The sequence below is a fragment of the Pezoporus occidentalis genome, unplaced genomic scaffold (genome assembly GCF_034315485.1).
Source record: "Pezoporus occidentalis ecotype Australia unplaced genomic scaffold, CSIRO_AGI_Poc_V1 ctg18, whole genome shotgun sequence".
NCBI lineage: Eukaryota > Metazoa > Chordata > Aves > Psittaciformes > Psittacidae > Pezoporus > Pezoporus occidentalis.
The window spans coordinates 10,046,387-10,072,418 of NW_026913640.1; the positions used below are offsets into that span (position 1 = coordinate 10,046,387).

The 26,032-nt window shown below is 42.6% G+C and overlaps 1 protein-coding gene across 4 annotated transcripts in view; it reads left to right on the forward strand.

Annotated features, from left to right (window-relative positions):
* Window positions 1-627: 627 nt before the first annotated feature.
* Window positions 628-26,032, forward strand: part of EXPH5 (exophilin 5) — a 37,103-nt gene continuing 11,698 nt past the window's right edge. The window contains exons 1-3 of one of the 4 annotated variants that reach the window (XM_062615307.1): window positions 628-945; window positions 17,510-17,667; window positions 20,631-20,775. In XM_062615307.1, coding sequence (XP_062471291.1) covers window positions 827-945; window positions 17,510-17,667; window positions 20,631-20,775 — 422 coding nt within the window. In that variant the 5' untranslated portion in view covers window positions 628-826. Of the gene's footprint in view, window positions 946-1,529; window positions 2,604-17,509; window positions 17,668-19,168; window positions 19,839-20,630; window positions 20,776-23,228; window positions 23,656-26,032 lie in introns of those variants that run through there. The other 3 variants (XR_009964148.1, XM_062615308.1, XM_062615309.1) reach the window with 3 other exon arrangements.

The window sequence follows — 26,032 nt, forward strand, 5'->3', positions numbered from 1 at the left end:
GCCCTTCTTTGGCGGAAAACTCTCAAAGGTGACTTTACTGCCTATACAACCAATACAGCATACTCGACAGACACCTACTTTAGAGAGACACATGTTGGTGCAGCACAGAGCTGAGCTGCCTTAGAGCCGTTAGAATGAAATGAGGATGAAATTACTTCCGAACTGCAGTTATAGCATCCAAGTCAAGGACTTCCATTCTCTACTATTTCTTCTTTAAGGGAAAACCTTGAAGGATAGCAAAGATAACGCACTGCCCCGTTCTTCCAGCGTGGAAAAGTTACCACCTTGCCTCCACTCCGCAGGACTATCGGCATGTCCCCCTGCCGTGGCTGCGGGACTCACGGGGGCGGAGGAGGACGCTCCGGCGGAGCGGCGGGGGCCGCGCTCCTGTGCTATGGACGAGCCGCCGGCGCTGGCGGGCAGAGGCTCGGCGGGCTCCGAGCGGGGTCTGCTGCGTCCCGCAGCGGCCCCCGGGCGGGAGTGTGCTCTGCCTGGTAGCGCCGGGACAGCCCCGCACCATGCCCTTGGAGCGAGCACCTCACGCAAGCCCGGCCGAGGGGGCGGGCACCGGGCAGCGGCTTCTCCCGCCCCTCCCCTCCCCGCCCCGCCGGCAGCGCCCGCGCCTGCTGCCGCTCCGCGGGGTGTTGCCCGACGCGCGCCGGGACGGCCGCGGCTCCGGCTCCCGCCGCCCGGAGTAAAGCGCGTCCCGCCGGTGCCGGCCTGCGCGGTCCTCCCGGGACTCGGCCATGCTCGTGTCGGTCCAGGCTCCCAGGGGGTCGGCGCTGCCCGCCTGCCTCCTCCCGCCCGCCCGGAAATAAGCAAAGCCATGACCGCAGCGCCTCAGGGGCCAGATCTCAGCTTTTTAAACGAGGAGGAAGCCCGCGCGATTTTTGAGGTGCTGCAGAGGGACTCGGAGCTCCGGCGGGCTGAGAAAGAGAGAGTCAGGTACCAGGCTGAACACCCCCGAGGTCGGGGTTGCGGCGGGGAGCGGCGGGCGGACAGCCCCAGCCTGAGGGGGGGGGGACCCGCTGAGAGGAGCGGGAACGGGAGAGAGGGGTCGTCGGGCGGGCGGGCGGGCGTGTGGCCCCCGCGAGGCTGGGCGCGCTGTCGCGGGGGCAGCGCGGGCAGGAGGGCCGGGTTCTCTGCAGGAGGCTGCTGGGTTCTGCCGGGGCATCTGCAGCATCGGGACGTTTGTGAAACGCGTGTTGTGACAGAGACGGCTCTGAGTCACGGCTGCTGCTCCCCGCTGCTCCTCTCCTTCCCCGAGGAGGATGTGGAGGGAAAGGCCACTCCTGCCTTTCCCCGTGTGGCTGGCAGAGGGTTAGGCTGAATGCTGGTACCCGGGAGAGAGACAGCGGTGGCAAGGGAGCTTTGAGGGACGTGGGGGGAACCGTGGCAGCTCTGCAGCCCTCGGACAGAGCCCGGAGCCGATCCTGGCGGCACCTGGAAACCAAGCCAGGCACTCACCTGGCTGAAAGGTTGTTCCCAAGACCCTTTCAAGCGACTTAGCAGAATTCCCTCTCATTCAGGTACGCAAGTCACAGCACCTTATATGACCCATATGGAGAAATACAACATCCTTGACCTTTTTTCTAGCTTGTATCTCCTCTGTGTGCAGTCACTGAAACTCTTTGTGTTGCTAGTGAAAGCAAAGGTCGAGAACATAATAAAAATTACTCTGGGAAACGAGCTGTTTGTTATTAAAGGATATAATTTCTTCCTGTAAATGAGACTTGAGGTACCTTGTGGGCAGTCTGCAAGTAAGAGCTAGTGTCCTCTCAGATTCACAAGTGGGCACTTCTCACAAGCAATGCTTTCGTGTGAGATGTAGAAGGAATGTTAATGAGTAACTTTTCTGTCAAGTGGATTTTTGTATTGTGTATTTTTTATTTCACTCAAGTGGCTTTTATGATGGTCATGGTTAAACATTAGGTGTCAACACTGACTTTCATCCAAAACTTGTCTTAGCTTTCTGCAGCATGTGAACCTGGACTGAGTTAAGTCTGGCAAATTCTTGCATCCATAATTTGGCATCAGCTTTCTTTCTTTGGTTAATTTCCAATTATGACCCCCCCAAAAGAGGAATACTTTGCTGGGTATCAAGAATTACATGGCTGGATAGTTGCAAATTTAAAACCCTGGGAGAGACTAAAGCTGGAGCAAATGCAATGAGGCTTCTAGTGCTGTGGAGAGGCTTGTGAAACAATAGCCTGTTCTTGAACTTGAGGCTTTCACGTCCCCCCAGATTTGTATTCGTTTCTCTGTGTTTCTCTGTCTGTGAACTTGGGACTTTCTAAATAAAAGTGGTCTCTCCTTGTGCAAAAGCAGTCAAAATAAACATAGTATAATAGGACATTTCTGGTGATGCTTTACTGAGATGGAGTCTACTTTAAATCTCAGTTGATGAGGCATTTAGACGTTGAGCAGAAGATAGGTGAAATGTTCATGAATCAAGGCGCCATAGTGAAATCTAGGTTAAACCGTGTTTCTGTCAAAGGCTTTGTATGTGTGTCTTTGGGCAAGTTTCTTAATCTCTCTTGGGTCTAATAAAAATGCTTGCTTTCTCACTCCACTTGTCTACCTAGTCTTATTTAGACTGTAAGCTCTTCAGGTCAGGGGACTCTCATCAGGCGCAGACAGCTTCCAGGCTGTATGCATTTGCCCTGTGCTACTATAATCTGAGTAATAACAACAGTGATCACCCTGAAGGCCCGAATCCTGCAATTCCTATATGACCACAGTGAGCTTCAGAGACTCTAACCCAAATTGCATTTCCTCCTCTTGGTCCCATGTGCCTGCCCCTGGGCTCTATGTCACTTATTACTATTATTTTGATAATTAACTTTGTACACATTTTACTTTCAGTTCAGAAGTTTTAGAATAAAAGCACTGGGGCAGCCTGCTCCTGGGATGCTTTCCAAGGGTGATTTTGAAGCTATTTGATTTATGCTGCCAATCAAATGAGGCATATAGGAAATGCTGTGGAATGGAAGGAGGAGTCTCATCAGTACTAGTCTTTTTTGCATAAGGTCACTGAAGTGAGTTGTCCCGCAAACTGCTCTTGAGCATGGTTTTGAAAGAGCTAGTTGGATCTGGGCAGGGCCAGGGAGCAAGTCAGTAATAACCAGTGGGCTCACTGGTCAAGTTTGTTCAGTGACCATCTTAATTTACAATATATCATGTCCCTGTATAGACCAATCTAGGCTGGACTGACAGGGAATGAAGCATTTGCTGGCAGACCACAAGTCAGGTGCTAATGACTGCACTGATCTTGTGTGTGCTGTTTGATGTCATACGAGCAAGCATGTACCTGTCTGCAAATCTCTCAAAAGATCAATGAAAAATTAAAATCCATTACCGCATACAACTCTAGAATAATGAAAAAAAGCAAGGAGCAGGGTTTTCTCTTTCTACTAGCTTAAATTGTTATATAAAGAAATGTTAACACCAGTTAATTTTGAAAGACACGATCAGAAATAAGATCAAAAGATGAAACCTGACATCCTGCATGGTTTATCATGTTCAACAAATGACAGCCGTGGTTCAGGGGAGTGGATTTTCACATAAACACAAATGTATTGCAACACAGCATGAAATACTGACCTCCTTAAGTGAATTGTAACAGCAATTGTTTCCAGACAAATATATATTTTATTACTTTATTACTGCTTAGCTACACTGGAAACCTGATAGAACCACTGCATCTCTCTTCACTCAGACAGCCTACACCTTCGTGAAATTCAATGCATTTTGGGGGCCTTCTCTGGGAAAAGACCAGTTACTTTATACAACCCTTCTGCATCTCCCTTTCTCTTTCTTTCCATAGCATTTGTGTGGCTTACGTGGTCAATGGTGCACATTTGTGGGCCCCACTTTGTGCTATCTCTCCCTGTTCCTCCTGATGCTCCAGCACATCCTCTGGGTACCATTGGGCCTTTCTCAGTTCCCTTGGCAGGCTGCAGACCTCTAAGACTGGCTGGGAAGACATTTCAGTTTTTCCTTCCCTTTTATGCAGAAATGAACTGTGTGGCCTGTTGGACCTTCCTTTGCTCATGGTACTGACAGGGCTCCGAGCCCCTGATGCGCCCCGGGCTGCTGGTTCCCAGGACTGCGTTCGTCCTCTTGTTTTCTCCTTACCAGTGCCCTCTCGTGGCTCGCCTCAGCGGTAGCTTTGGAGGGCAGCAGCAAACCATTCGTACTGGACTCCTCCTCCCACGAAACAGATTGAGGGGCAGCAACAGTCAGCTTTGGTGTAACTCACATGACTGTTCACTGCCATACACACTGAAAAATAATTTAGAAACTTATTAATCACGTACTTAATAATTTAAAAGAAAAAAATACACATTAGTTTTGGGCTTGGGTAACACCCAGCTTCAGTATTTTTTCTTGTTCATTAAACCCAGCCTCATTCATAATATCAACTTGGAGAAAACTTCATTTATCATAAGCATTAGTGTGAGATTAAAAATGGAATATAGTCTGTAGATCAATATACATGCATTGTTCCCTTATAATAATAGCATATAATAATATAATAATAAGACAAAAATCCAACTCAAGTCACAAAATGCTATTTTAGTAAGCCTGGTTAATGAAAATGATGATTTTGTAGATGCTTGTGGAAGAAGGTTCCTTCTTTCAAATATTTCAATCGCCCAGGAGGAATTCACCTGGAAGTTAGATGCCCAGGAGGAGATAGAAAGGAATCCATGTTCAGAGAGTAGTATCATGTTCAGATGGCTACCGAACAATTCAGTTTCCATAAGGACACAGTGAATATTTGCTGTAGGCACAGTTATTAATACCACAGGTCAACTTCTCATATGTAATGAAATGGGCCTGAAAATAATGATATAAAAACATTTTGGGTCTTAATTGATTTCTGGTTTCAAGGCTTCAGGGTGCACCCGGCTCATGTTCTCAAGCTTTGTTCTGTAGCTGCCAGGGACAGAAGTGAAAAAAAAGAATTGACAGCTGATATTTGCATGCAGAGCCCCAGGTCCCAAAGGCTTAACAAACCTGTAGGTGCTTCCCTTTTCTGTCCTTTCCCCAAGGAGCCAATGGGGAAAGGTGGCAAGGGAGTCTGGCTGCTTCCCATCTCTGCAGAACAGCACTTCAGAGCCTTGCAGGTAGCAGAGGGAATGGCAATCCCTTAGGAAGGTTCAGCAGCAATAGGGCATGAAGTTGTGGGAGAGAGAGGTGGAGCTGCTGCCTTTTATCTCCGAGACAGCTCCTCCTTCTGCAGCGTGGAAAGGCGGACAGTGCCCAAACAGGTGTCTTTCCAGTCAGCTCTGGGGCCCCGGTGCTTCAGCCTGTCAGAGCACTGGGTGCAGAAATGTACGTCCACCACTGAAACAGCACCAGGGCAGAGAAAGCGGCTGAGAGAAGAGGAGCCAGGAGACATGGAGCCAGCCACTTAAAAGAGACAGCAGGTACGGTGTTGTGGTATGGGAACAGGCAGCTGGCAGATTTGCAGGTTGTCCGTAGAATGAACAGCTGGGAGGTACAGCAGAAGAGTTGTGGATAAATAGGGAATCTAAAAGGGCAGAACAGCTCTGAATTCTTTAATTATTAACTTTAATTTAGGAGATTAGACTATTTTATATAATGCTTCTATTATGACTGTATAAAATAGCCTTGTGTCATTTTAGTTTATTAATCCTTGAGAAAAAGGGACATACTGTTTTCTTCACTTTCAAACGAGACACTGAAATACCTGAGAGACTGAGCCACTGAACAGGGAAATGAACCTACCTCCCTGAATAGCCCTTTACCTGCTAGATCATGTTTTGAGAAGTAGCTATGCCTGTATTGTGTAAGGATTTTTTTTCTTTATTCAGGAGGAAGAATGTGAAAAAAAAAATGACCAAATCTAAAACACATCTTAGGCATCAGCCGCTGTCTTTGAATAGGAATTGGAAAAAAGAGGAAAGGAAAATGGAGTTTTTGGGAGAGAAGAGCACTCATTCCCTTTGCTTTAATTTGTTTTGCTTATTTCCAGGTTGATTTATGCTTTTATTATTATTATTATTTGCGTAGTATCTATGATCTATGACAGACTTATGACTGTGAGAACAGATGGCAGCAAAGAACAGGTTTGTTTTAATTTATCCTCAAATTTAAAGATGAAAAGCAAAAGAAATTAATTGGAAGGTACAGTCAGCACCACTCACCACTCCTCTCCTGGTGACCCATTAACAACATACAATTCTTGTGGGAAAGATGAATCCCCTCCTTACTTTCTTTTAGACAGCCTCTACAGCAAATCATTTCAATGCAGTTGTTACAGGAACGTTACTGTTCTCACAGCCTTATGGCAGATCATTTACAGAGTCCATTGTTGCAATTAATTCCTTGTTATATTCTCTTGACTGACATTTACGGTCACGGGTCTGGCAGTAGAAGGTGGGAATTAAACACTGCCTGAGGAATGTATTTTTTTGCCTTTTTCCATACTCATAACCTTGGAAGGCATTTGTTGCAGGGGTGCAGACATATTCAGTGCTCTCTTGATGCTTCAATTATTTTGTCTTGCCTGCAGTTTGGGGGTCTGACATTGCAGCCTTTATTTTGGTTTATTTGCAGAGGTAGTCCTGTTGACCCTCTGGAAGCCTCCTGGAGACTAGGAATAACTTACTGGGTATAGAGATCTAGATTGGGGCCCAACTTCTTATAATGACAAAGACTTCTTAGAATCAACTCCAAAATACCCGTAAGCTGCAGGAGTGAGGAGAGCAAGCAGGATACCAGGACAGCACCGCTTGTGTATATCGTTGTTCCAGTGGAGCTCCCTCCCTGAACAAAGCATTAATAACAAAATTCTTTCATAAGAGATACTCCACCCGGGATGTTTCATGGCACAAGTGCTCTTGTTTGTGGAGGTGATATTATTATTATTTACTGCTGATACTGTGCCAGGGCATGTTTAGTGGCTTGTAAACACTTACGAAAACAGGTCCTTGAAGCCCTGAAGCACTAATATGCTAAAGAAATGTAAATAGAAGCAAAAAAAATGTCAGGGAAGATTGTGACTTTAAAACCTTTAGTTGCTTTGGTAAATGATTACTGTCATAAATGATCCCACTTTGGGATTCCACTTGTTCCAATGGGTGTACTGTAACCAAAGGCAATTGGTTGAGTATCAAGTTTTTTCCTCATCATTAGTTTTTAATAATCCTATTTTGTGGTGGGGGCTGGAGTTAAGAACTGGGGCTTCGCATGCCATTTTTTATATTGGTTTTAGCCCTGTGCATTCAAGTTAACTAAACCAAAGTCTGAGGTGTAACTCCAGTTTTAAGTCTACAGAACAAGGTATGAATTGGCATTGCTGCCAGCTTGTTGGTCTTATCGTTTCATGGCAAACTCATTTCAGTGTTACAAAAGGTCAGTCCTTTCCTCCAAAGCTTTGAGCTTCTTCATGTTTGAGAGCAGGGCTCTTTTACAGTGTGTGTAGTGGCAGGGTCCAGAGTGTGTGGTGGAGAACTGGAAGCACGCTCTAGGTTAGCTCTGCTTGGAAAAGCCTGTCTGCTTGTGCACTACCTGCATTTCTTCTTTCTTTGTGTTACCGGGGCCACAGGCGCTCCCCAGGGGGGTGGCAGGGCAACACAGAGATGGCAGGGCAAAGGCCAGGTGCTGGAGGTGAGCCAGGGCAGGGATCAGGCCTGGTGAGGGTAACCAGGTCCTCCACAGCCCGGTGACTGTGGTGCAGGGCTGTGGTGATGATGCAGGGCCAAGGTCATGCTGTGGAGTCACGTCAGGGTCAGGACTGGTGATGGTGACCGGGGTCAGCTGCAGGCCTGTGATGGGGGTGCGGTGGCCAGGCGGAGGCCAGGCTGGGACATCAGCCCGGGGTTCAAGGGACACATCTGGGGCAAGGCCCAGTGGGACAGCTTCTGCTTAAAAGCAGCTCCCAGAGGCAGAGGGGTGGCCCTTGCTGAGGCCTCTGGCTGTCTTCACGACAGCTTTCTCCAAGGCCACCAGCTCTGCTATCCCAGTGCTGGCCCCAGCGGCAGGAGTGGGAAGGACACACTCGAGGCATTTTCACCCATGCTCGTTCGAGCACAAAGCCTTTCTGCCGGGGTTCAAACTAATGTCTCTATTTTCAAGTGACAAAATACTGTAAAAATTAAAATCACAATGTTTATTATTGTCATTATTATCTAGCCCACTTGCTGATGTCACTGGGGCTGCCAGAAAGAAGGTACTTGTTGAGACTGATATTTAAGCCAAGGCTTACTATTAAGGCCGTGGGTATTTTCTAAGTCCAAGCTCAATGGTGAAAGTAGAATTAATTTAAGCTTTGTCTATGTTGATAAATTGGCCAGGCTTCAAGAATAAATAGGTCAGACACAACAGTACATTATTCTGGAATAGTGAATGCAGAATAGTTCAATTTCGTTAGGTTTTCTATGGAATTGTGACCCAGTGAAGGACTTATGCACTTTGTAGGAAGTCTGTGCACTTCCCAGGTTTGTCCTTTCCAATAGTAATGTCTCTATGCTCTTAACACCCTCTGTCCCCTCTATAATTCAAGTGCAGAAGTTAAAATAATAATTGACATTAATGGGAATTGGAAATGGCCATCAGGTGGAAGAAGATAGCTTCTCATAATAAGTAAGCAAAAAATCATGGAGGTGCATGGAGAACTGCCTGAAATGCTGAAAAAAAGCAAAGTACGTTCACTCTCACTTCAGCTCAGCTTCCTAATATATATCTATTAAAAGGTGTTTGTAATGCCAGTGGCACGTGCAGTAGGGTTGCTGGGGCTCTGGAAGGTAATGGCAGTAAAGTGTAACGCACACTGCCTGGCATTGCTGTAAGGAAAGGAATAACTATCAGTCTGCAGCAAGTAGCCTTGGAAGGACCCCAGAAATGTTTTCAGGTGTTGACAGCTTCTACATAGTGTGACCCAACACCTTCAAGTCCTGAACATATTTCAGATATATGAAATTAGTTGTGCTGGGAAGTCAAAAAGATGCTGCACAGGAACATGTCTGGTTCATACTCAGAGTGGCTGGATATCTCCCCCGGGTACTGGCATAGGCATGCTCCAGTGGTGTGCTCAGGTTGTGTGTGTCTTGTAATTCTTTCAAAGACTGCAGCATGTGCTTTCTGTGGTGTAGTCCAAGGCAGTGGACATTTGCTGGGTTTGGCCCCTGCAGTACTTCAGATTCTTGGGTCCATCCAGTATGCAGCACTTGCACCTCTTTGGAGAGGCCTGTTTAACAGCTGAGAGCAAAGCCTGTTGGGTTGTACGTCAAGACTTCAGCAGATATTCATTGGTTTGTATCAGATACTGTTTTGACAGCATTTGAAAAACGTTGCATGCATCCATCTCCTTTTCTTCTGTAAAGTTTAGGGTTTGCCAGTGGTTTATGTGTACTGAATTTAATCATCCTTTAAAGTCTTTTTGCTCTTTGAATCTACTTTTCAAATCAAGTGGAGTTTGGCCCAACAAAGTTTTCAGCTTTGGGCATAGAGACCCCCTTTTCTTCTGTGTTCCGGAACTTTAACACAGGACTATATAGACTGAGGACTGACCTCAGTTCAGACTTTCCTGTACTTGTGTTAAATTGAAAAATTATTTCATTTCCTGGGCCTGATGGTCCTAAAAGTTCACAGTTTACATATTTCATGTGAGAAATGCATTAAAGCAAATAGGGAGAAATTGGGACTTTTTCCTGAGTATGTGCATCTGAATGTTCACGTGAAATGCATTTCTAATCCTCCTTTGCAGCTGGATTATTTTGTTAACACTGCTAAATGTAACAAGCTGTATTTCAGTGGCTGCATTTTATACTCCTACCAGAAACTATATTCTTTTAATCAGAAACAAATAGGTATATGTACCGGTACCAGACTGTGACCAAACACATCAAAACCACAAGACAAAAGCTAAGAGTAAATGATGAAAAGTGTGGTCTGTTTACATTTTATAAGTACACGTAAATTGCACACAGCTTAATTTGTGGTTGGAATAATTGAGGAACTACAATATTTCTGCTTGCCGTATCTTTTGGATTTCTAGGTATAGGGGCCTGAGTGCAGAGCTGCAACCAAGTAAAGCTGCAACAATGTGGCTGGTGTGCTCTGATGTCTATTTCCTCCTGCATTATAAACTTCTATGTTCTTAAATGTATACACATTTTATGCAAAATTGTATACGTATAAATATTATATTTAACATATTATTTTAGTATAATATTTCTATTGCCAGTGAAAGCATTGTGATAAATTATGAGATACTATGATACTACAGCAGATGATCTGTGTAAGTACATAAGCATTGTATTTCCAAATTAAAAACATCCGCTGTGTGAACTTCTAGAGCTTACATTAATTTAAAGTAATGTAAATGAGGTTTTTGTAGTGTTACAATAATACGTAAGCTGTGTGCAGGTACACTCTGACCTTCTGTCTTCTATTGACCAAAACTATTAACTCAGCTCTGTGTGAGACTCTGCACAATTATCTGAGATTGCAAATTGAGAACCCTAGGCTTCAAGCTTAGCTCTGTACAAATAAATGTCTAAGCCAGTCTGGAGCCTCTCAGCTTTAGAACTCTGTCTAGACTCATGCACTATCACACACAAACCTGCTTACAGGGAGGAGACCTTGGTCTTAATCTGAAACCAATTCCCCTCATTCAGAGTTCTCAACTGGCCTGTGTCTTTTTTCATGTTTTTCTCCTTCTATTGTTACCTAGAAAAGGTTTTGCACATAGAAAGTCATACAAAAACATGAGAAATGGCATCTGTATTTTATGTCTTTGTAAGGCAGTTATATTTTTAACGCTGTGCTGTAAATTACTTGTGTAGATGGCTATCTCTTTGCATGCTATCAATATTTATAAAAGGTCTCACAATCAACTAGCAGCTCTACCCTGGTAGAGTAAATATGTCTGCTGTTAACCATTAGCTTCAGGTTTATTGGGGGACCTAAGAAAACCCAATCCCCAGCCTTCCAACCCATTATGTGGCACACATGGTGTATATCTGTATTTCCGTGTAACATTTACGGGACAGAAATTCAGGAGCCCAAACCTTATTCCTGTTTTTGGATTTAGACTATATCTGTCCCTGCAAACAAATCAGAATATTTACATGAAGAATTATATCCATTGCACCTATTAGCATATATTAATGTTAATAGAAATTCCTACTAATGAAGTCATCTCATTAGAGATATTAATTACTACCATTTAGAAGCTATGTGACACTTGATGATAGGTAGCTTTCTTTTCCATTGCATCTTGGATTTGTTTTGTTATTACCATATAATATTAGTAGGTAGCTTGCTAGTATTGACAGCATAATAAAGTAACACCCTTTGTTTTTCACTTGTTATTTGCAGCCTGTACAGACAGTTTGTAAATCAGCTGTAAAACATTCTCAGAATGAAGCTTCCCCCTATTTTGCACTCACTGTAGAGGAAATAGCAGTGAGTCAGCCCAAACTGGGGAGTCACCAACAGCTGTGATACGACTAGAGGTACTTTACCTCATTCACTCTTGTGGACCAGCTGCCCAAAGGACTATAAGCTTTCATATTCTAAGTATGTAAAACGTAATTAAAAGATACATACTTACAGCCCTTTCTGTTTGCTCCAGCAGGGCTGAAATAATGTTTTCACTGTGAACCCAGGGTAACTGCTACAGAAATAGTTTCACGTTAGAAGTAATGTTTTGAGGCATTGTTACAGCTTGAGGTGGGTTGTTAATGCGCTGATTCCAGTTTTCAATGCTCTGTTCTTTAAAAACTCAGTTTTATGAAGACAGTCATTGAGCTCCTAATTTCTGAGCTTTAATGAGAACCTCTGATTCTTGAGCTTCCAGCGCAGAGAGCAGTTATGTGGTCAGGATGAGAATGAACCTCATCCTTGCCCTTACAACATTCCCTAGGTTTCTGTTTCAAGGAAAATGTCAATCTGTGCTCTTGCCCAGGGGAACAGACAAAAGCTTCAAGGAGAAATGGAGTGTTAGTGAAGGAAAACAGCAGCTAGAGTAACTCGGCTGCAGTGTATTCATTTCATATAGTTTAATATCAGAAGTTAATGCTTTGGAGGAAAAAAAGAGGTTACTTAGCCCCTATACAGAGGGTGGTTAAGTTAAAAATTGTGGACACAGACATTGTGAGTTATAGAGTGGAAAGACGTTTTCAATGCACAGTGGAAGTCTGATGAGAATGTTTCATGTATGCTGACAGTCTCACTCTCTTTGTGGATTGAGTGTAATGAATACCCACATTGTCACCCTATTAGGCTATCCTAAAGCAGGTGATCAGCTTTAATTTAAAAGAATGCGTCTGCTGCTGTAATAATGGCAGATTTTGTGATTTCTTCTACTTTTTACTTAAAAAGAAGAAAGGTGGAAATGGAAGGGTGTTCCCCATGAGCAGATGAGGTGGAACTTCAGCAAGGGCAGAAATGTTCTGCCTTTAACTCACATATTCACTATCTGTATCCCTGACACACATGAAGGGATGTGTTAATCTGATGTATATTGACAGAAAAGTGTTCTGGAAATGACATTTACTGTTTGCAGCTATCTGCTCAAGTAGCACTTGCTTGAAAGGGTGGATATCAAAATCATGTGCAAAGTGGTATCTTTGTGTTTGAAGTACTTCTGCCTATTAAAAGTACATCTGAGAGGAAAAACTAGAGAAAATTAATTCCCTTTTCACTTTCTTCATGCTTCCATTTCCTGATTTTGCATGTTTCCTATATCTAAATGTTTAAGGATAATTGTGAGCTGGCCACTTGATATGCCTGTCAAAGTGGGATTGAAAACACTTCCAATTACTCCTTCCCATCCAGGGGTGTCACCAGTATGTGACTCTCCAGCAGCCTGACCTGATGCCTATTCAGAACAGTGAAAGTCCTTCCACTACATTTATTGGTATTTGGGTCATGGTCAGAAAGAGGCACTGAATCAACACACTCTTTGGTCTTCCTTGTTGTGGCACATCCTCTTTGCCCGTACGCAATTTTAGTTTTATTGGTTACATACTCAGACTATTACATCTTCTGAAAGCAACTTAGTGGGTTAATGAGCATTATAAAATCAATGCATAATAACAAAAATCACAGCAGCAGTAATACTAATGAAAAGGATGAAGACTTAGATAGAAAATTAGTATTTTGGTAGAAGGGAAAACTAAATTGGAGTGGTTGATTAGCAACAGTCTAGCAGATGAGATTCAAGCATTATTGCCAACACAACATTTTGCTCATCAAAATAGAGGAAACCTTGTTTTTTCAGAGAATTACTGGAGAAATGCTTAAGTTCACAAATAAAAAAGCTGAAGAAAAAATAAATGTGTTTTCAGTTAAATCTTTTTACATTGTTTTGTAATGTGTGCAACCAAAACATGGGGGTCAGTTTTCCTCTCTGATTCACCTACTTTTGCATAATGCTTTACATGTAATAATGAAGCTGATTTGGTTTATTAACAGTAGCCAAATGAAAACAGTAAGAAAGAAAAAAATAGAGAAAAGATTGCTTTAATGTGAGTAAAAATATATAAGCCAGTAGGAATAAAGTCTGCCTTAGAAAGTAGATCTATTGTGTGTCTGATGTGCTAGGAAAGAGTATCTTAGCTTCATGTATCATTATTTTTCTTCCTGATAGGATTAACCTGTCACAAGAGCTTCTCTGGCACCTTGGAAACCAGAATGTTGTTGTTATTGCTATTACATGTTTATATGAAATGGCAGATGGTAATTTTCTCTGATTAATTCAGCTGTGGTAGTCTTTGCCATTGTCAGTAATACTTCTATTTTTCAAAGAAGATGATGGTTTGAATGTATTTAAATTATTTTTATAAAATGTAAAGGAACTATAAGAAAATGTTCTTGCATATGCATTTTAGAGCTACCTGTGGCTGTGATAACAGACAGAGTTTTCTAGAAAATTAACTGGCCAGAGAAATGATAGAGATGCACAGTTCACCAGGGTGGCATAACGTATAAAGCAGGGGGAAGGTGATAAACTGAATCAAAAAAATTAGAAACAAACTGCTTCTTCAGGCACTATTATTTGACATCTCTAGCCTTTTCTCACTGAGAAAGTAAAGAATACTAACAAAGTAACATAAGCTTGTTTTAGGTATCTGTTTTTGCAAATTATGTGTCCTGCTGTAGTTTTTATCTATGCTTTTGGCCGTGTTTCTATCCGCAGTCCTTTCAGCCTTGCATTCTCAGACACACAAAGCTTTCATCCAATGAGCAAACACTGGTCTGCTTATCTCTCACCCAGTGCAATTGCTCGTGCTCTGTGGTTGCTGTGTGTATGTTCCCTCCTGAGGGGTGTGCTAAGAGTCCTTTGTTCTCTCAAGAGGGGTGTGTTAAGAGTCCTTTAGGGCCAGATCCTGCTTTGGCTAAAATCAATAGAAATCATCACTTCTGCTTAGGCGTACTGGGATTAAGTCCTTTGTCCCCTGTAAATGGCAGAGATGCCCCCAAACGTCCCATCTGGCAACCCAGTTTATGCTACCTCGCACACGCACACCTGCCTTCTGCTTTATATTCAGGATGAAGATGGTAGAGAAAATACCTTTCCTCTTACAGTAGCAATTAAAGCTCCTTATTATCCTAACAGGAAGTGGCAAAGGGAGGCTACACCTCTTTTCACAACATTTATGATAACCCACATGAAAGTCTAGTACATACAAACATTTAGGTTAGCTTTTCCCTGGAGATGTCTGTGTAAGAAATACTGGGACATCCTTGTGCCAATCAGGATGAGATGTTTTTAAAAACAGTGCAAAGGAATTGCTCCCGAGTGACTCATTAGTGTAGGATTAGTGTAGTATAATAGATGGGAAAAGGTAACGAGGTGTAGCCTGTGAGGTCATTTAGGATTGCTGCCTCCTCCAGTTTGTGGAGTAGTATTCTGTAAGTTATCCTGGGAGTGGAGTTGCCTTTAATGTTAAAGTTGCAACAGTTTACAGGTACTTTTCCCAGTCACAATGATGCTGTCTCCTCTCAGAAGGAAGTTCCTCCAAGTGTCCAAAGTGGTTGTAGAGAAATGCGGAGGAAGGATGGATGGAGCTGGCAGGGAGGCAGGATTAGTACGTTTGGTTTAGAGGGCATTAAGTGTTTTGACACTCCTACAGAGCAGTGTCTCAATACATAATTTACAATCCAAGTAACAATAGCACTGCCTTAAAGGCAAGTTCATTTCGATACTGACTGTAGATACCATCTTCTCCTGTAATTGTTTCTTGAGACAGGCCTTCCTCCAGTTCAAAACTGTCGTTCCTTAGTATCATGAGGGAGCATGCAGATTTGACAGAGCAGGCATACAGGGAAATGATGTGGTTTGGCTGGGAGTCATTGCAAATGAGAAATATGTAATAGTCATGCGATATTGCAATTACATAGGATGTATCGTATTAATATTATTCAGTACTCACATAAGTACATCTGTTGAGCTCAATGTATGGGCTTGCATGTGCGTGTGTAAATATAAATATGCACAAGCAATTTAAAGGCATTGTTTCACGAGTCAGGGATGACAGCACAATTCCAAAGCAGCACATTCAGAGATAATGATTCCAGATAATGCCAAGCACACACCAGTAAAGACTTTACAGGGTTTAAGTATTAATGTCAGTGTTTGTGCAGCATTTTTAATACGTTTTTCGGACAAAGGCATGTTCACGCACCGGCTGATGCGGTCAAAGCTGGAGTAAGCTGGTGGGATTTGGCGTTTCGCTTGGCGTGTAGCGCAGACACGTCCAGCGGAGGTGCTGGCGGTGACCCGCCTCTCCGCACCGCGCCCGTGTCACCCCGGCTGCCGCCGGCAGGTGGCGCCTGGTACCGTCCCGAGAGACCCGTCCTAAGGAGTCCTGGGGAGTGCCGGGTGGGGTTTGAAACACTGCGGGGCTCGGCTGTGCGAGATGGTCTCCATGTGGGCACTCCAGCAAAGCGGCCGAGGGTTTGTTTTCCGGGCAAAGGCTGTGCCTGCAGCAGCTCCCAGAACACCTCATGCCTGGCAGTGTGCTTTTACTCCTCTTGGATCTCCTCTGCTAAGGCCACACGAGTGAGGTCACGAAGTTGGCGCTTGAGAGCACTTTGTTCATCACCTCCTGCTGTTTCCCATTACTGCTAGGCTGTTGTCTATGCTGCAGATGGCGTTTATGGTGTTTAGTCACTCCCATGGTGTGGTAATATCTGTGATGATTAACATTTTTGCCTTTGTAATAAGCTTATTGCAAATGGCTAGGACTTGTGCATGTGTCTGTGTACTCTTCTGCAAGGGAAACATTTACTCATTTACCAAAAATGTCTCTCTCCTGCTCTCGTGTTCTTAAGAGGCTATGAGATGAACAGGAGGTGCGAGTACAGACAACATCCCCTGCATCAGTTCCAGATGGAAATACATCCGTTTCCAGACTGGATGTTTAATTTTAAGTTTGTTTCATGAAGTAGTGCTGTCTCAGAGAATATGTTTTTTTATTTAAGTTGATAACTGAAATAATTTATGTTCTCTGAGAGCATCTGTATGCCTAGACATGGGGTTTACCACTGATTAAGGTGGAAGATTTACATGAAAGCCTTGGTAAAACATTGGCATTACCTCTACAGGCTGTACACAAAGTCTTGTTCTGTTGCCATCACAATCACTTGGGGCGTGGATTTGCTGTGTTTGCATCTGTACTTCAGGCACTTGTGTAATGTAATTTGAAAGCAAGTAACTTTGCATGTCCGTTGCAGTGTTCCAACTCCTTTGCAACTGTGCCTTGTTCTTTTGTGTCCAGATAAACCATTTGTTCCCGTGACCTCTTGGTCTAAAACCCAAACTTGCTATTAAAGAGCTTCTTCAGTTGCAGCCACATGCGTGTAATTTGTTCAGGCTTTGCCTCTGTGTGGCAGAATGTTTATATTCATTATTAGTTGCTTCCATAGCTACTAAACAGAAGCAGAATCACTGTGCAACAAGGCAAGAGGAAAATGTGATAAACTTGTTGAACATGTTGCATGAATACCTCTAAGCTGAGTTCACAATTTAATACTCTCCTTTACATAGAAAATGTGTGGTGGGCACCTCACTGTCAGGGCCTTCAGTGAGTTTCTTCTTGTTACTGCTTCTGGTTAAATGAGTGAATAAATATTTCAAGAATTGCACTGTTATTATTTATTCTAATTCCATTATTGACTGAACTTAATCTTACTTTCAATTGGGTTTATAATGCTTATGAATTATTACCTCATTTTTGCAAGGAAGAAGGATGCACTTCTTCAGGGCAGAGAATGTTGCAAGCATACGAGTTGTCCACTTAACTTGGTCACGTAATCTCATTGTTAAACTGGAGAATTCTGCTGTCACTAAAACTTGTATGTGATCGCTGTGAATGTATCATGTCCCACTGTATCTTTTAAAAAGTCATTACATCTAGAAATACACTGTAAACACTTAAATGAATAACAGGGAGAGTTCCTAATGATGTGCCTGTAATATCAAAAATGGCTTAAAAAATTGCTGTTGTTTTTTTTTCCTTTCTAGCAAACTTCTGAAGAGAAGGAAGTCTGAAACGGGGCTGCAGGGGGTGACCGGAGAATGGTTTCAAGAAATGCAAAGACAAAAATTTCACAATTATGTTGATGTCAATAGGATGCTAAAACCACCACTGGAACATCAGCTAAGGAAGAGCAGAAACACTGGTGAGTTGCATTTTTCCATTTCCTTATCTATATTTATCATAACGGTCACCAAGCTAGTGTCGTGGATTTCAAAGTGTAGTAGCTAAGGAGTTTCCGAAACGGCAGTGAGTTTTCTTTACATGCCAAAATTTTACCAAAGATGTATTTCAGAATTACTGTTTCCTTAAGCCAATTCTGTTAAAAACACAGCTGGGAGTCACAACAGAAAATCCCTGATATTCTTATCCCATAGTTAGAATCATAGATTGGCCCAGGTTGGAAGATCATCTAGTTCAACATTTTATGAGAAAGGAAGCCTAGATGAGATTATCTAGCACCCTGTCCAGTCGCATCTTGTAAACTTTCAGTGATGGAGACTCCAGTATGTACCTGGGAAGGTTGTTCCAGTGATTGACTGTCCTCACTGTAAAAGATTTCTTTCTTAATCAAGATGAAGTTGCTGTAATTTTAGTAAATATAGTGGTGGTTTCCCAATCAAAGCAATAATGATTACTTTGCACAAAAATATCATGGTTTAACCCCAGCTGGCATCTCAGCACCATGGAGGCGCTTGTTCACTCCCTCCCCAGTGGAACAGGGGAAAGCATCAAAAAGGTAAAAGTGTGAAAACTCACGGGTTGAGATAAGGGCAGTTTAACAGGTAAAGCAAAAGGCATGCACAAAAGCAAAGCAAAACAAGGAATTCGTTCATCACTTCCCACAGTCAGGCAGATGTTCAGGCATCTCCAGGAATGCAGGGCTCCATCATGTGTAATGGTTACTTGAGAAGACAAATGCCATTACTCCAAATGTGCCCTCTTCATTCTTCTTCCCTGAGTTTTATGCTGAGCATGATACCATATGGTGTGGAACATTCCTTGGGTCAGCCAGGGTCAGCTGTCCCAGCTGTGTCCCCTCCCAAATCCCTCTGCTTCCCCAGCCTACTGCTGGTGAGGTACTGTAGGCAGCAGAAAAGTTTTTGACCCTTTAGTTACTGCTCAGCAGTAACTAGAACATCCCTGTGTTAACAACACTGTTCTCATCACAAAACACAGCCCTCTACCAGCTGCTAGAGAAAAAAATAACTCTATCCAAGCTAAAACCAACCCAAGAAGACTTTTTTTGTCTAGTTTTCTTAAAGAAACTAGAAACACCTAAATGACATTTGGAATAAGTAGGTGATCTGGGTTTGGGGGAGAGGTTTTACTGTATCAGTGGAAAACTCTTCTTGGTAATGCTGGGCTAAAGGGATGACAGGATGGGTGACAAAGCCTGGAAAGTTGCGCTGACCAATAAGTAACTTCCGGAGACTTTATTCCCTAGGTTCTGCTGCCCATAGAAAATGAATATGCACAAGAAACATGGTATCTCTATACCAAGCAGGGTATTCTGTACTGTCTTTCTAATCTTCCATCCAGATAGTTTTTGTGCCTTATATATGCTTTTATTCCATTCACATTCCTTCGTGTTCTTCATTAAGATCTATTCGTGCTTCGTAGCAACTGGAAGCAGAATTATGCATTGCAAAAGAAAAGTGAAATCCTAAAAATTTTCATGATACCACAGACCTACTCAGAAGAGAACACTGTCTTTCCTCACATCCCCTCTAGTCCACAGCTACCTACTATTTTTGTCTTTCAGAGATGGTCTAATTGATGCATTAGCTATCTAAACTCTGTGTAATTGTTCTCTGGTATTTAATGTTGAAAGATGCTGTTTCTATTTCAGATATGCAAAGGGGTTGTGTGCCTCAGAGGCTTATCTGATATTTCCAACTCTATAAGTTGGCTTAATAAAAGGTACTACTTCTACCCACCAGCCTTCCTCTGTCTACATCCTTAGACCATCTTGTCCATGGCAGAGTGCTGTAAGGACTCTCCTGATGTCACCTTCATTGCCAAGTCAAACAATGCCACCCAGAGGTTAGGCTTTGAAAGAGGGGAAGGATGCAGCATTTTGTAATACTCAGAGATTGTTGCTGAAGAGAAACCTATGTATCACACAGGATTTAAATCACGTGACATGAATCACTGCAGTTTGGACTAGGTCCAAAATGCTGCCCCTTGCTGATGTTATCAGTGACACTTTGCTCTTATTTCTGGCTTTGCTTTCTCCTGCAGTCACTGGATAAGCCATTTTCAGGCTGTTGTATTGTTTCAGATATGTGAAAAGATGGAGAAAAGAAAAAAAAGGTTTAGTGTCTTATTTCTGAGTCTTGTTTTCCTTATGTCCTGCTGTTTCCTGTGGCAGGTATTAATAGCAGACCCTGCAGTTTCTTCCCCTAATCTGTGAGCAATACTCATCCTCTCCTTCACAGAAATTGCTGGCTGCTTTTACAGGCAGACGGATTTGTGTTCCATTTGAAGAAATCAAATTCTAACCTTTCCAAAGAAATCATCCATTATATCTTGCCTTTAAAATCAGTTCTTACATGCAGGTTGCAGCAGAATAAATGTGCTTCAATGGTTATGGGAATCCCATCATAAAGAATTATATGATACAAGAAGACACCTTGGTCTGAATTACTGTTACATAGTTAAATTACGGTCTATTAAACCACAGTATATTCAATTCAGGGTTGCCATACTTGTATTTCTTAGAAAGGTGAAAAGAAAGTGACTAATGATGGTGGGTGCCTCAATTTTCAAATGTCTAATTTGCTTGTATTTTAAAACAGTTCTGCTTTGCAAATGGTTGAGTGCTGATCACTTTCTGAAAGGCAGCCTCATCTATCTCACATGCATTGACTAAAACCAATGATACTTTTTGAATCTTTAGACTTGTTTATCTTTCTCTTAATCTTCTAGTTAGACATTACAAACCAGCATGTCACATAGTCTGTCCAAAATGTCAATAAAACTGGATTTGTCTGGCATAAAAGGTAAGCAAAGGAAAATTTTTTACAAAGCCATAACTTTTAATGTATATTTTAACACTGCATTTGTGAGAACTTGAAATAAATAACATTTTTGTAATATTTTTAGATCATAAGGAACTAAAAATGCCATCCTGCACAAATCCTCAAGCACAAAAGAACACTTCAGCTTCCTTTCTGGGGTTCAGATCACCTTTTGCTTGGCTTTTCTCCTTTAGAAAATCAAGGAAAAACCAGAGTCAGAAGCAACCACGGTGAGCTATGATCAGAACATGCATTATTTCCAGCTTTAAAAAAGTCTAATAATTGTTTTGTATTTTGTTAGAAAACTTTGTTGAAATTATTTTTTCAGTCTCTTGCCTTTCACCTCACTGGAAAGACTGGGATTTTACTTGGTCATGTAATGAGAGATTATTTGTTCTGTGTCAGAAGAATGAGGACTAAGTGGCAAATAATAGCTAAAGTCTTGTGACTCAATCTATTTTACTCACGTTTTGCACAATCATAGCATCATAAAATGGTTTGGTTTGGAAGGGACCTTAAAGATCATCTAGTTCCAGCCCCCCTGCCATGGGCAGGGACACCTTCCACTAGACTAGATTGTTCAAAGCCCCATCCAACCTGGCCTTGAACACTTCTAGCCTCTTCCCTCCAGGGCTTTATCCCATGGTACTCTACCAAGCACATCCCTCAGGAGACCGAAGTCATCTCTCCTGAAGTTCAGGGAGGCAAGCTTGCTGTGCACCCTCCTCACTGTCCTAAGGATATTGAACTCCATCATTTCACGGGCACTGCAGCCAAGGCTGCCCTTGAGCTTCACATTCTCCACCAGCCCCTCCTTGTTGGTGAAAACAAGGTCCAGCACAGCACCTCTCCTCTTTGGGTCTTCTCTCACTTGGAGAAGGAAGTTATCATAGATGCATTCCAGGAACTTCCTGGATTGCTTACATCCTCCTTTGTTGTCCCTCCAGCAGATACCAGGCTGGTTGAAGTCCCCGATGAGGGCCAGGGATTATGAATGTGGGGCTGCTTCTATCTCCTATCTCATGGAGCTCCATGTGCTCCAGCTGATCACTGACATAGCGGGCGACACCCCCTCCTCATCTACTCTTCCTGACCTTCCTGAAGAGCCTGTATCCTTCCATTCCAACACTCTAGTCATAGTAGCCACCCCACCACATCTCCATGATGCCAATAAGATGATAGCCCTGCAGGCATGCACACATTTTAACTCCTCTTACTTATTCCCTATGCTACATGCATTTGCACAGAGGCATTTAAGCTGGGCCCCTGATGAAGCTGACTTACTAGCTGAAGTGGCTGGAATTCCTTTGTGCTGCTCTTCAAGTGCTCTCCTGCTGACCTGTGATCCCTCTCCAGGCTCTGGTCATCTCTTGCTGGTACTGGCATCAAACTGGTAGGAGTGGGATGGATTGAGGTTTCCCTGCACTGGCTTTAAGCATTTGAAAGCCTCAAGACTTAGCAGTGGCTGTATTCTATTTAATTCTCTCTCAAGAGGATAAGTGTACTGTGTATGGAGATCTGGTGCCCTATGGCTGTGATACAACAGAAAAGTGTAGCTTTCCCAGGCCATGGCAGAGAGTAGTGGCCCCAGGCAGCTCTGCTGCATCAGTTCCCACCATTTCCAACCAAAGGCAGCCTAGAGGCAGGCCTGCAGCTTTGGCTGTAGCTGGACAAACAGGGTGTATCTCCAGTGCTTTTGTCTTCCATGCTTCGTCAGGGCTTTGGTTTCAGCTGGGTTTGAACCAAAGATTGTCTCATATGCAGTGCCAGAGCTGCTGTTTGAAAAGCATCCCTCTTCCTTGCCATGACCATTAAAGCTGCTGTTCAGAGGGATGAGACTACACTCAGGCTACTTAGGCTGACTGTTTTCTCCTAACTTGTCCTGTATGGTCCTATATGTCAGCGACACCTGAATGAAATATTTTTATGTTCATCTTAGGGTAATGCTTGGGTCTGGCAATCACAGATAAAGGTGTATTGTGCAGTGCTATGAAATCTAAGTATGAAGCTGCAATATCTTTGGCACAAATAGCTGATTTTCACTCTGTGAGTCTCCAGTCCATGCCTGAGGCTCCTAGGTGCCATTATGCTAAGACAAGGAACAGCTTGTAATAAACAATGACAGGGAATGCAAGCCTCTAAAGATATTATGATGATTTTGATACATAGGTTTTGTAGCCAGCAGCTTGCCACTGTGGAGTGTTTGTATCAAAGCAGCAGGAGATTTAGGGAGAGGTTTGAATAGAGGCCATGAGGTTAGCTTTGTGGATGTTTACTGGTAACGATTCCCCTACATGGCATGGCAAGGCAAGGCAGGATAGGAAAAAGAAATGTGCAAAGTTGTAACACTGGTCCCTGCATGTCATCTGCTCCCTCCTCTTTCCTGTTCGTGGTAATACCCCTTATGCTGGGACATACCAACACTGGACCACAGCCCTCCCTGCAGAATAAAGGGACACTTGTCTAACTGAGAATCAGATTTCAAGGACATTGTATGCTGCTGCAAGGTGAGGTGGCCAGTGCAGAAGGGAAGGTCTTGGCTCTGCTGTGGAAGCTAAGCATCAAAATGATATCTTAAAATAAGAAGGAAGAAAAATTAACCATGCCTACTCATTGCATCAGCTTTTCTGATGTGTTTACCTGGCTTTTCCACAGAGAATTTACTGTATCTCCGCCTCAGATGCCTTTGATTTCTTACCAAGCACGGCTTGAAAAATAAACAAGTCAATCCTGACGTGTAACTGAGCTGATTGCTACATTTTCTAGTCACGCCTCTCTGTCGAAAACTTCCCCCACCCTCTTCTAGGTGTTGCCCCGGCATGTGGTTTGCTTTATGCATAGGCAAAGCACTGAAATAATCTGCCTCTCACCAGGTAGAGTTATTTTGGAGAGCTAGTGAAACACAATAGGAGGCAGCACTGTAAATCCTGTAAGTAAGCCCAACTGGCAGAAGCTTTGAAATAGATAAATACTAGTGGCAGTTTAGAGGGTCCTTTCTGTACCGGAGAGACAGTTTCATCAGCTGCAGTGGTGTTTTGCTGTGAGAATAAGTTATGGAAGCTGCAGAAAAGAGCGTTCTTATGCGGAGACACGGAAGATGCTAATAAAAGGTTTGTAACTGTAGTCTGAAGGTAGTGAAATGTTTGCACACTTTTGGTTTAAATATTTTTGGGGTTCTTGAATTCATCCTTATTCTTTTCTAATACGTAAGCATGATTCATCCTGGAAAACAAATGCTGTTTAATTGTGTTTTCAGCATGTTTAAATCATGTGTTTGTTGCTTAGCTGGCTTCTTATGTAGTACCGGTAAGAACAGTATAGAAGAAAACGGATTGCACTCTAACATAAGACAGCCCCGACATGGTCTGGGGAGGACAGGTGCCTCGGTGAAAATACTAATTCACAGCAGATTTTAATTCTTAGATTTATAGTGTTGTTACCAGTAGTGATACTTGTAAGTAGAATTGTTGTTTACTTTTAACCTTCCATTCGGTTGTCATAAAAAAAGGTACTTATTATATAAGTGAAAAAATATAAACTATAACTTCTTTTTTTCCATAGGGAGTAGTCTTTTTCTGATGGTGAATATTTCTGAACTTGAGCATTAATTTAACTTCTTTTCTGTTCATGAACAATAGATAATGTTTACAGCTATGTGTGTGTGTGCATGTGTGTGTAAAATAATGTAAACATTGCTCAATACCCTTAATCAAAAACGAAACAATTACTTTTCCCTAAAATTATGCAATATTTCTCTCAAAGAAGCAAAACTTTAATTTTGAAATGCTGAAAAAAAACTTGAAATAATTCAGAAAAAATAACGAGGCAGCTTGAGAAATGGAGGGATTGGCACAGGGAAAAGATTAAAATAACCTTGTCTGTGTAAGTTGGCAGGGAGGAAAATAAAGCAGGATGCAGTGACCAGTTATTTCTGAACAGTGACAACAAAGAGGTGGAGGAATTTAGGATAGTGGCAGAGGTGCAAATGAAAATTTAATTTTTGCCGAGACTATCAGAAGACATTTCTAACTAACATGTCTACTTTGTGTAGCTTCATTGCAAGGAGCAATTAACACAGCAAGCACAGCATCAAGTGGGAAGAACTGCAGAGCAGCTTTGCACAGTAAAGCTGGAGTAGAAAGCTTCTAACAAAGCTTTACACATTTTTGTTACACATATAGTTAAAAATAAGGCAACTTGTTAAGCCACAGAATTATCTTGAACTTGGTTTGCAGGAAATCATTGTGAAAACTCTGAAACATGAGTTTCCATCTTAATTTGTTGTAGAAGCATTAAAACATATTCAGCAGTATTTTATTTTAAAGGAAGAGCTATACATATGTCTCTGAGTCCGAGTTCTGTAAACTTAATTCACAGGGAGTGGTAACCCACTGAATATAGCACCATGAACTGTTCATATTCAGTGCTACAAGGTAAAATGAAGGATTTCGGATTTAGATTGTCTGGCCCGATCCTAATCCCACTGAGGTCAACAGGCTTGTTTCCTTTGGTTTCAGTTGGACCCCATGTCAGAGAGGAATCCTGGTTTTACAGTTCACAATTACAGAAGTAAAAACAAATTGCACCTTTCAACTGTTCTTCCCTGCCTGCAAGCACATTGCAAACAAATGACAAAGCACTACAGGAGGAAAGGCTGGGCCACAAAGAACCTGCCAACAAGCTGGTTTATACTTGCTGTTGAAGCACAATAAAGTAGTCTTAACTGAGCACAAGAAAGTTTTAAGAGCCGAAGAACAAGGTTATTCAAACAGACTTTGAGACAAACAGGACTGAGCAGAACTGTCTTTCTCCACTTTCTCTCAAGAACTAACTTCCTGGGAAAAAACAGTTTCTGAGACCAGGAAGAGCAGGCGATAAACACAAGCTGAGCAACATTTCCTTCAGGGCTTTTGAAGGGCTTGGGTTTGCTTAGTTGTAAAATAAGCAGCTGCAGACTGGAATAGACTCAGTTCAGAAGCAAGAAGTCCTGTTCTTGCTTCTTTAGTTTATTTTGTATTTGTATGTCTGCAGGTCACCCTGTAGAACAGAATACCTTTTATGTTCAGTAGTTCTCATCTTGTTCTAACCACGACATTACTCACAGACTCTCTAGCCAGGTCTCTGCCAAACCCGTTGCAGTTCTGGATAGCTTAGAAAAGCTGACCGGTCCTCCACCGTGTGTTACAAATTGGTAAATAAAGGCTGTTTTGGGTGAGTATAAGTTCCAAAGTTCACACTGAAAAGAGCCTGCTGTCTGTCTCTCCTCCTTTGAAGGGGCAGAGCACAGCTCTGCATCTGACCATGGTGAAATGGAAGAGAAAAGCAATAGAATTGCAGATGCACCCCCCCTTACAGATTTAGAAGTAGCCAAAGCTAACTTTGTAGTACCTACTAAATTATTGTTTTTTGGAAAAAGAAGTAATAACATCTTACCGTAAAGCTGCATTGAAACGATTACTTTATGCATGCTGCAGACATTGAGATATC